Genomic DNA, 10542 nt, shown 5'->3' on the forward strand with positions numbered 1-10542 from the left:
CCCGCCCCGCAGCCCCCGCCCGCGCCGGCCCAGGCGGCCTCCTGGTACCTGAACCACGGCGGGGACCTGAACCACCTCCCGGGCCACGCGTTCGCGGCCCAGCAGCAGCCCTTCCCAAATGTCCGCGAGATGTTTAACTCGCACCGGCTGGGGATGGAAAACTCGACCCTCGGGGAGTCCCAGGTCGGCAACGCGAGCTGTCAGCTGCCCTACAGGGCCACGCCGTCGCTCTACCGCCATGCAGCCCCCTACTCCTACGACTGCTCCAAGTACTGACGGCCCTCCTCGCCCCCGCCCCCGCGAGACCCTCTCCGACAGCGCAGGCTGCAGACGGAACGCGGAGAAACCTCAACCTGTCCACCGAGTCTTTCCCAGGCCCGGAGCCGGCTGGAAGCGCGCAGGTAACTTTACCCCGTCACCCCGTTTCTGAGACCCCAGCAAGCCCCGCTAGAGGGCCGCAGCCAGCGAAACGAATATTGATCCAAATCCTCTCCCCTTCAGGAAGCTGTGCGCCGCCCCGAGGGGCTTCAAAGAGTAAGTTATGGACCAGATCCCATAGCGACCCACGAATGACTCTCTGTAGCGAACCCCCATGAGTGCATGGGGTCCCTATAGATAATGTGTGTGCTGTGTGTAATTTTAAATTTCTCTAACCGTGCTGTAAAAATGTGTGGAGGATTTGTAATCAGGCTATTTTTTTGTTGTTATTGTTCAGAGCCATTAATATAATATTTAAAGTTGAGTTCACTGGATAATTTTTTCATCTTGCCCAACCATTCCTGCCAAATTCAATTCAAGAAACCTATGTGGGTGAGCTATAATTCTTTCCCCAGCTGTAGGTCTTTCACAAAACAAGAAAATAATTTATTTTTTGTCGGTGGATAAAGAAGTCAAGTATCTGATACTTTTTATTTACAAAGTCTGATGGTTTTGTATAATAGATTCCACCCCAGTATTCCTAAAAGAAAAAAAAAAGAAAAGAAAATTTTACTTCACCTGTTTGTCTTATGTGGTCTTAATTGTTGTATTTATCCTAAAATAAACCCATGATGTTTTTCTGCCCAAAGTTCAAATGGCGTGTTTGTGTTCTTGCTTTAAAAAAGAAAAAGAAGCCCGGGTCTGCCCGCGAGCCCACCTGTTGCGATTATTTGTGCTCTACAGGTGGTGGTCTGTGCAGACCCGGGTGACCACGGGGAAGGCAGCAGTCCCTGGTGTGTCTTTTTAGCGAGGTAAAGGCTTTTCCTGAAAACTTCCCGCCCTGGTCATCTTTTTTCCTTGCAGCCACCTGAGAAACTGCTCCGCGCGCAGGCTTGCTCACTTGCTTGCTGTAATGAATTTTGTGCAATTCAGAAAAACAAGCCAGTTGTCAAAACAAAACAGTGCCACTCTGGCTCGGGGTCCAGCTGTCCTCAGTTTGGCAGGTGAAAGAAGGGAAGGACAAACACTGCCCGTTTGCTAACTGGGTGAGTCCCGCTGTCCCCTGATTTCCTAGGATGCGGACTCCTCTGCCCTGAGTGACTTCCCTGAGGGGATTTTGCCTGGGGCAGTGAGGATGCAGTGAGCCCATTCTGTATTTAATGTCCCTCTCCCTTGATGGCCTCGAATCAGAGGTGGATTTCAAATTCTTTTACTTACCCATTTGAGTTGTAAAACTTTACCCTACTAGAGTGAAAAAAACATAAAACCTCATTTTCCTGCAAAAGACAATTTAGGATGCTTTTTTTTTTTTTTAATGTTTTCAGTTGTTACAGGGTCTCACTACGCAGCTCAGACTCCCGTTTGTTTTCAGCCTCCCCAGTGCTGGGATTACAGGCGTACACTGCTATGCCCAGACTCTAGGATGCTTTTATATTTTTAAATCTTACCAATCTTTTCAAGATGTCAAATAACAGGGAGATTAGAATTTGATTTTTCTCTTGTGTTATCTCATCTTTTAATTTTTTATGACAACCTTGCCTTCATCAATCGTAGCTGGGGTGATGGCTCTGTCGGTCCCCCGTGTTGAAACCTGCAACCCCTTCAACCTCCGAGGGGCACCAGAGGCACCAAGGCACCCCAGCAGGTGGACTGTGCGCCGCCACCCTGGATCTGGATGTGGATCATGCATTTTTGCCACTGGATTTTGCCGAAGGCAGGGTGCCTCGTGCAGTGGCCCCGTGGAATCTGGGTGTCGTTGCTGTTGAAATGGCGGTGTTTCGTTCTTGTCTCCGTCCTGTGTTGGAACAGACTGGGCAAATCTGAAGCATGAGAATTTCTCCATATGTGTGCCGCAGATTCTTTGACTCTGGGGCCCCAGGTAGTGAGCTCTGTAGACTCAAAGGCTGCGCTTTATTCTTCTTCATACTGTGGAGCGGAGGACGTCTTGGAGCAGGCCCAGCAGCTGTGCTGAGGTTGGGGCACAGAAGGAGGGAGCTAAGAGAGAGGGTCCCCCTGCCAGGGGTGGCACGAGGGAGCGCCTGGGCCCTGTGCTCTGCTTTGCTCAGGTCAGCTTCCTGCCTTTACCCAGGAGAGAAGGGCCGAGCTAGACAAGTAAGCTGGCTCCTGCACCAGACGTTCCACCGCGCCACCCTGAAGGTCTTCGCTTCTCAGGAGACGGGTTCCTGGTGCCTGGGAAGGAGGAGGCCTGGAAGCTGCCTTCAGGGAGGAGGAGAGGGGTGCGAAGAACACCCCAGTGCTGCTGCTGCTGCTGTGGTGTTGTCTTTGGGAGGCTTCACAGAAAAGGTGCTGCTGGCAGTGGGCAGCGGGGGTCCCTGCTCCACACCTGGAGGGCTTGGTGAGGGTCTTTCTGGTCCGGCAGGAGCTCCCGGCAACTCAGGCTTATCTTTGGGGCTTTACCCAGGCCCTGACAATGTGGATAAAATGGAGAAACCTGTCTTTGCGTGTGTCTGGCCAGGGGCTTTGGGGCTTTCCTGAGGATCCCAGGCGTCCTCAAGCAGAGGGACCAGGTAGGTGCCAGTCAGTACCAGACACTGGGTTGCAGTGCTGCTCCTGCACTCCGACTAGACTCCTCTCTGCCTCCAACCTCCGGCCTAGGGACTTGGGAGCCTCTGCTAAGAGGATGAGACACCTGGGACACCTGCAGCCGGCCGTGCCCGCATGTTCAGAGCCAGCATGGCTCCTGCTGAGCAGCCACGCGCATCTCCAGCGATGACAGAAAGACCTGGGCACCCATGCAGCCTGAGCGGGACTGGCACTCCCACTTGCCACCTCTTTCTTGGGGATGCCAGGGCCTCTTGGGAAAATGGGGTGTAGGGGAGGGAGAAGGCCCAGGCTGAAAGGACCCTGCAGTTCTATGGGACCTGGTTGCTGGAAGCAGCGTCCCAGCAAGAAGACACTGCCTGGGAGCATAGAAAACTTCAACTCCCGCAAATAAAATGAAAGTGATCCCAACAGCACTGGGGAGGGATTCTCTAGGGTCCACCCTGCTGGCCTTGGCTGCATGGACTATGACTGGCCAGAGTGCAGCTGTAACAGATGCCCTGCGCATGCCACCCTCCCAGCCCCTCGGGGTGGCAGCCGTAGCAGCCTTGTTCCTGGTTCCTGTTCAGGCTGAGGCTACAGGCCAACCTCAGGTGTGCAGAAGAGGGACAGCCAGGAGCCTGCTGTGCGGCTCTCCAAGGACCCCGGCAGCAGGTGCTGCCCCTGCCCTGGCACAGTGGCTCAGCCCCACCCATCCAAATTCCTGGGCGCCTGTGTCCTGATTGCTTGGCACTGGATGAGGGATTCACTGGAAGGCGAATGAACAAGCCTACCTACCTGCATGAACGAAGCTCCCCTCCTGGCCTCCCTTTCATGGTGGCCACAGCTACCCTGACCTCCCTTGTGGGGCTGGATAGGTCCCCCTTGAAGGCCCTCACCCCCAACCTCCTGCAAGAAATGGAGCTCAGAAGGGAGAAGAAAACAAAGGGTCCTGGGAAGTGAGAGCAAGACTCATAAATCTTCTGGAGTCCTCTCCTCCTCTCTTTCCACCAGGCCTAGGGGTGCTGCCAACACTGCTGACTACACTGAAGGGTAGAAAGAAGTTCCCAGACGCCCCCTCCCCCATTCCCATCCCCTCTCTGAATCTGAGAACGGGGAGGAGCTTGGGGCAGGGTTATCTGATGGGAATTTATTGTTAACCAAACCTCAAGGTCTTCAGAAGGCACTGGGATCTCAGAACTGCACTGGCCCAGGAGCCCAGGCCCTTTGTGGGTGTCCCTAGTTTATACCCCTGTGTGACTACTGGGACCAGAGCTCGGTAAGTAGAAACCTGTGGTCTTATTCCGTATCCAGAGTTCTGCTAGGATTTCAGGGGAGGGGACCGTGCTGCTGGTCCAGGTGAAGGGACAGGCTGGGTCAGGGCCATCAAGGGGCTGTCCACCCTCCCTGGGTGCTTTCTGACACTGCATACTTGAAATGCTTTCCCAAACTTCCCAGAGAAGCAAAGCGAACCCTGTCCGCCGGTCTTGCATAGCCGCAGCTCACCAAGCCGTTTGAAATGTTTGCTTTTTAACATAGGCATGCAAAGAAGGGGGTGGAATGTTTCAGGGAGGCCAGAGGGTGGCAGCCACCATCTCTGGCCCCTCTGGCCCTCCCGGGGACAGCTGCTGTGCCTGGGAAGACACCAGCCACCTTTAACATGTGCCTGACCTCTTGGGACTTTGTCAATTTTCCCGCCCTACAGGAAGGGAGCAGACACCCTCTCTGGCTGCTGGGTGCTCCTAGGGTAAGGCGTATGGGGACTTCTTTCTGGGACAGGGGTGTGTGGGTATGGAAGGAGCACAGGCTGGACAAGGGCTCTGGCTTCTGGGCACCTTTAGGAGATTGGAGCCAGGTAGTGGGGATTGAGGCTCCTGGCCTGTCCGGGCTGCAGCTCTGTCCCCAGGGACCTCAGTCCTGGCGGGGAGCTCAGGCTGTTTCCCAGCCAGTCTTCCTGCCCTGCCGAATCTGTGTGCTTCAGGCTCTGTCCACACCCAGCACTCACCCAAAAGCCAGGTAGGGGCTTCCTGTGACCTCCCCCTTGCCATGAGCTCTCTGGGCCAGTTTCTCAAGGGGAAAATGGTAGACTCGGGTGAGCATCCAAGAAGACCCTGACCCAGAGTCCATGCCTAGCAAGGAGACGGGGTTTCCAGCAGAAAGGTCCTTTGGCTGCTTTACCAGTTGGGCCAGGCAGGGCTGGTTTCTGGGAGCAAGGTGCGCTGAGCTATAAATAAATGTGTCCCTTGGAAAGCCCCACCCAGCTCCACCTTGCCTAACAGGCAGGGCAGCCCCAGAGCTTGGGTCCCTGGGTTTGTAAGGCAGGATCCAGGGTTCCCCAGCCTCCTAGCTCTGGGGTAAGGCTTGCCCCGAGGTCTGCAGAGGGCCCATTGTCTACTCTGACTGCCCATCAGTCCCTCTCTGTGCCCGAGCCCCTGCTCCCAGAGGACAGCCGTGTGGCTTCGGGCCCTTGTTCTGGCTTTGGCAGCTCCCTGGTCTTGCAGTGTGCTACGTCCAGTCTCAGTTTCCTCATCTGTAAAGTGGGTGGACCCTGTCTTTGAGAGAGACTGTGAGGGAGAGGGAGAGAGGTCTGGGAGAGCTCTGGCGGCCCCGCCTGGGAGCTGTCTCCTTTCGCTTGTCTTTTGTGTTTGGCATACTTCCTCGCGAGATCCAGTTCACTGCCAGCTCCGGCTTGCGGTCTGCAGAATGGGGCTGAGGCCGCCGGCTACTCCTTAGAGCTGCCGCGGGGCAGGAGATTCTACAGCCGCACAAAATGTATTTGTGACTCTCGCGTCCACTCTAGGGCTTTCTGGTGTCCAAAGGCTTCATGCTGTGCTCTCTCAGCCGGCTGGCGAGCCCTCGTGTGGTGTTCTATCTGCGTCCTACTTGCCGAGATCGTCAGTCCTCAGGGACTTGGGCGCTACATTTGCGGAGGGGCGGTCCAAGTTTAGGCGGATTCCTCGCTTTTGCTGGTGCGCAGGGGCGTGGCCGCTGGGCGGTGGGCGGAGCTCCGACCTCGGCTTCTGCTGCTAGCCTCTGCTCCAGCGCGCGGCTCCTTCCAGCCTGTGCGAGGAGCGCACATCCACCCTGTCCGGCCCCCCGGGACCGAGGCGTCTGTTCTGCTCCCGTGCCGGACCCTCTGCCTTGCCGGGGCCCCAGAGTTGGGGGCGTCCCAGTCGCCAGGCGCCCAGGCAGGCGGGGACCTACGCTGTCGCAAGCACTGCCTTCGGTGACGCCTCCTGGTTCCATCTGGGGATCTGTGGACCGCGAGGAGCTGCCGCGTCCTCGTCTGGCTCTGGAGACACCCACGCAGCCCGCTGTGGCCAGACACTGCGGTCCTCTGGGCCTCTCCAGCCTCCACCCGCGGCTTCCGCACGAGGGCGCATCCGCTCCTGCTCTAGGCCGGGACCTGCTCCCCGGAAACGTGGAAATCTGCCCGGCAAGGGCGGCTCCCGACTTCGGCCCCTCCCTGGCTCCCCCCACCCCCACCCCAACCCAGGACCCAAGCCCAAGCTGAGAGTTCCGGGCCGGTACTCCCAGTAGCCTTGCCCGGCCCTGCGAACTAGGCCAGCGCGGCCTCCCCACAGCAGACCAGATCGGCTCCTGGTTCCCCTCGCCACGGAGCCCCGTCCAGTCAAGGGGTCGCCGGGCAAGTCTCCGCCAGCATCCTGCCACGCGGTATCCGACCGAGTGTCCTTGCTCAGTTCGAGCTCCCAAGTACCTTAGGGTTTGCAAGATGCTGCAGGCCATGCGCATTTCCCGACAGCCAGGGATGAGTGTGCTGGACTTCTGGGGCCCCAGCGATCTCCCGGAGGGGCTCCGAGCGAGGTGCAGAGATGAGGGAGGGATTGCATCGTGACACTGATTTGCCTTAGGGCTGGAGTCTGTCAGAGCGGGCACAGAGGCTGGGAGCTGGGTCCCCGTCTACATAGGGGCTGGCTGGAGGTGTAGACTTGGAGGCCAGGTGACCCCAGAGTCCTGGAGTGCAAAAGTGTGGGCACCAAGGCACCTTTTAGCCCTCGGTTGGAAAGGGTGCACCGATGCCAGGGTTCTGAGAAGATCCCGCCCTCCCTTCAGGACCCGGCCAAAGGCTGCAGCACTTTCTGGATTGCTTGTCAATGAGCATAAGGTTCCCTCAGGTCTTGGGGTGGGAGGGAAGCGCCTGAGCATGGGCATGAGTCCCAGCCTGGTGACCTCCCCAGTTTGGTCCAGGAGGGCTGGCCTGGGCACTTCTGCAACAACCTGCCAGCCTTGCCCCTCCCTCAGGTCTTGGCATTGCTCCGTGTTGTACTCAGTGAAGTGCTAATTCAGTTATCCGCAGTGTTTCTTTTTTCCTTTAAAAGAATACTCTGCAGCAATCTTAAGCCCACCCTGATCACACTAGGCGCCTGCCCCCAATACTTGGTGTAGAGGGAGAGGGGACAGCTTGGTTGGGGTCCACATCACTCAGGATTTTTGATTCAGAGTATAATGAGTGCTACGTGTAAAGTGAGACTGGGGGGGTGCCTGCACCCTAGGGCGGGCGTGGGGGAGGGCTCAGCCTTCCCAAATGCCTAATGTAATCATGGGCCAGCTGCACGCACTTGTGAAGTTGTTATAACCCCCCTCCTTGTTATAAACAGGAAAGCACAGAATATAAAGCAAAGACCCGCATTCACAAATACCCGCCCCCCCCAGCTGCCAGAGTCCCCTTTTATGGTGCTCCTAGCTGGCGAACCTTGGCTCCTCCAGGGAGACCTGACTGCTGCCCCAGCTCTTCACACAGGTTCGTTCTGAACCCTTTCTCAAGGGAGCTCTGGGCCAGGTGCCCAGCTCCTTAGTCCCGGATGCCTGGGGTCCTGGCCTAGTGGGTCTCTGGAGAGTGCCTTCCTGGGACAGGGTGACTTGGGTGACCCAGGACCTCTGGGGAGGAGACTGCATTGCCGCCGCAAGTCAGGACCCACACCTCCTATCCTCCCTCTCTCCCTCCTGCCGCTGCCCAAGGTGTAGAAGGTTTCAAAGATCCGGACAAGCGTCTGCCGGGCAGGACTATCTCTACATCTCTTATCAGGCTGGGATGAAGAAAAGACCTTTTGTGGGAGGCTCCACGTTAAGGGGCTCACCCAGCTAGCAGTAAAACCATCCTGTGCCCCCCCTCCCTCCTTCCTGGCCGGGCAGGCCGGTGGAGAGCGCACATCCTGCCTCGCTGACTGTGTGCTTGCAGCGTCCAGGGTGGACGCGATATTTCAAACATCAGATCAGTGCGTTTACATATTGGGTGCCCGGAAATTTTTCCAAATAAACACAGCTTGATTCAACTTGGGTGGGCGGACTTATCAACAGACTAATTCTATAAACAAATGAAGGAATAGCCCAGAAAACGATTGGCTGGTATCAAAAAGACACGTGGAGGGAAAAGCTTGCAGTTTTTCAGCAATGAAATTTTAATTAATGTGGGTGGGCTGAGAACATAACGACTGTTTATCATAGACAATTTATTTTCCAGGGCTAAGTCAACATATTACTTACAACAATTATTTAACATTTTAAAGCCATGAAGAGGGGACAGAGCGTGCGGCTGCTGGGGAGAGCAGCAGAGCCCAGGGCAGAGGCACGGAGGGCTCCGTGCAGGGCCCGCAGGCAGGGCGCAGTCCCTAACCGTCCAGGGCCGCCTGGCAGCACGCGCCGCAGCTCTGCTCCTGGATCGCCATGAGCCACCTCTTTGGTCCCAGGCTGCCGGCTCTGGCCACCTCGCCCATGCTTTATCTGTACGGCCCGGAGAGGCCCGGGCTGCCTCTGGCCTTCGCCCCCGCCGCTGCTCTGGCTGCCCCGGGTCGGGCCGAGCCGCCCCAGAAGCCGCCCTACAGCTACATCGCGCTCATCGCCATGGCGATCCAGGACGCGCCCGAGCAGAGAGTCACGCTGAGCGGCATCTACCAGTTCATCATGGACCGCTTCCCCTTCTACCACGACAACCGGCAGGGCTGGCAGAACTCCATCCGCCACAACCTGTCGCTTAACAAGTGTTTTGTCAAGGTGCCGCGCGAGAAAGGGCGGCCAGGCAAGGGCAGCTACTGGACGCTGGACCCTCGCTGCCTGGATATGTTCGAGAACGGCAACTACCGGCGCCGCAAGAGGAAGCCCAAGCCCGGAGCTGGGGCTCCGGAGTCCAAGCGGGCCGGCGCGGAGCTGCAGGAACGCGGCGCCAAGGTGCAGCCGCCGGCCGGGAGCGGAGAGGGACGCGCGGGCGCCGGGACCCCGGGCCACCACGCGGCCGCCGCGCGCCGCCCGGATCTCGGGGAAAGCGGCTCTCTGCACGCGCGCCTGCACTGGCCGGGACACGAGGCCTCGGAGGAGGACCCCGGCGACGCAGCGCAGGGCGCAGCGGCAGCGCGCACGGTGGATAGCCCGAGGACGCCCCCGCGCCCCGCCGCCCGCAGCTCGCCTGGGAGCGACAGGTCCAAGAGCTTCAGCATCGACAGCATCCTGGCGGGAGGGCAGGGCCACAAGCTGGCTGGAGGGAGCGAGATCCCGGGTGCCGCCAAGCCGGGGCCCAGAGGGGTGGGCTCCTGCACCCTGGCCACCTCCCCGGAACTGCGGCCGCCTTTCAACGCCTCCCTCATGCTCGACCCGCACGTCCAGGGCGGTTTCTACCAGCTGGGGATCCCCTTCCTCACCTACTTCCCTCTGCAGCTCCCCGACCCGGCGGCGCTCCCCTTCCAGTAAGCCAGCAGCGCGCACTCTTTCCCTGCCCACGTCCTTAGAGCCTCTTCAGAGTCACCGCCTGGCTCCCGCGGGTGAGGGGAGGGCGTATGTTCTTCTGCAAATGTTCTTCTCTGGGTTCACGTGTGGGTTCCGGGCAGCGCGCTGTGGCAAGTGGGTCCGCTCGGGGTCCAGCGGGCAGTGGCTTGGGGTTTGCAAAGACCCCTCCCGCGGGCATGGGCAGAACGCCCTGCCTTCGAGGAGCATGATGGTGCGATTCCGTATGCTGCACCCAAGGCAGGACCTACAAGCCCAAGGCCCTTTCCTACCCGGGAGCACGGTGTGACCCCCGAGCCCTGCGTGGTGAGTGCCCACGGCTGGGCCTCCTCTGCGTTGCAGTCAGCACAGATCTTGGTTAACATTTATGACCCTGGTTAGGTTGGAGACCAAGAAACCATAGTATTCCTCTTAATTTCTCTCTGGACAGTGAAAGAAATCTGGGTTATTCTTCCCCTAAGCACCCCACTGGTGCCTTCAAGGCGCATCCTATGTGACTTCTAGTAGGTGCACCCTTGTTACCTCTTGATGGCTCCTTAAGGTTCCTGTTCCAAAGCATCTGTGACTGGACAGACCACACCCAGCCTTTGTGTTGTCTTAAGGGATAGAAGATTTCAGGGGAAGAGGGAGGGTGGGAGGGTGAGGGAAGCTGGCTCAGTCCACACCAGGGCTTTTGATTTCTGAGGCTCTAGGTTTGGTTTTTGCAGCATTTTCCAGAATCACGTAAAGAAGGACCTCACTTAACCAAAAAACTTGAGTGAAAGAGAGAAGCGGATAGAGAGTGGGGTCCTTAAGGCTGGGAGGAGTGTAGAAACCCGCTGGTGTGCCAGGAGGATGCCCTCCGGCTTT

General features: G+C 58.0%; 1 protein-coding gene across 2 annotated transcripts in view; it reads left to right on the forward strand.

Moving 5' to 3' along the window:
* Nucleotides 1-9911, forward strand: part of Foxl1 (forkhead box L1) — an 11119-nt gene extending 1208 nt beyond the window's left edge. Inside the window, exon 2 of one of the 2 annotated variants that reach the window (XM_023705244.1) lies at nt 8996-9911. In XM_023705244.1, coding sequence (XP_023561012.1) covers nt 8996-9660 — 665 coding nt within the window. In that variant the 3' untranslated portion in view covers nt 9661-9911. Of the gene's footprint in view, nt 1-8526 lie in introns of those variants that run through there. The other variant, XM_004645014.2, reaches the window with a different exon arrangement.
* The last annotated feature ends 631 nt before the right edge of the window (nt 9912-10542 follow it).

The sequence above is a fragment of the Octodon degus genome, unplaced genomic scaffold, assembly GCF_000260255.1.
Source record: "Octodon degus isolate 3935 unplaced genomic scaffold, OctDeg1.0 scaffold00215, whole genome shotgun sequence".
In the NCBI taxonomy this organism is placed as follows: Eukaryota; Metazoa; Chordata; class Mammalia; order Rodentia; family Octodontidae; genus Octodon; species Octodon degus.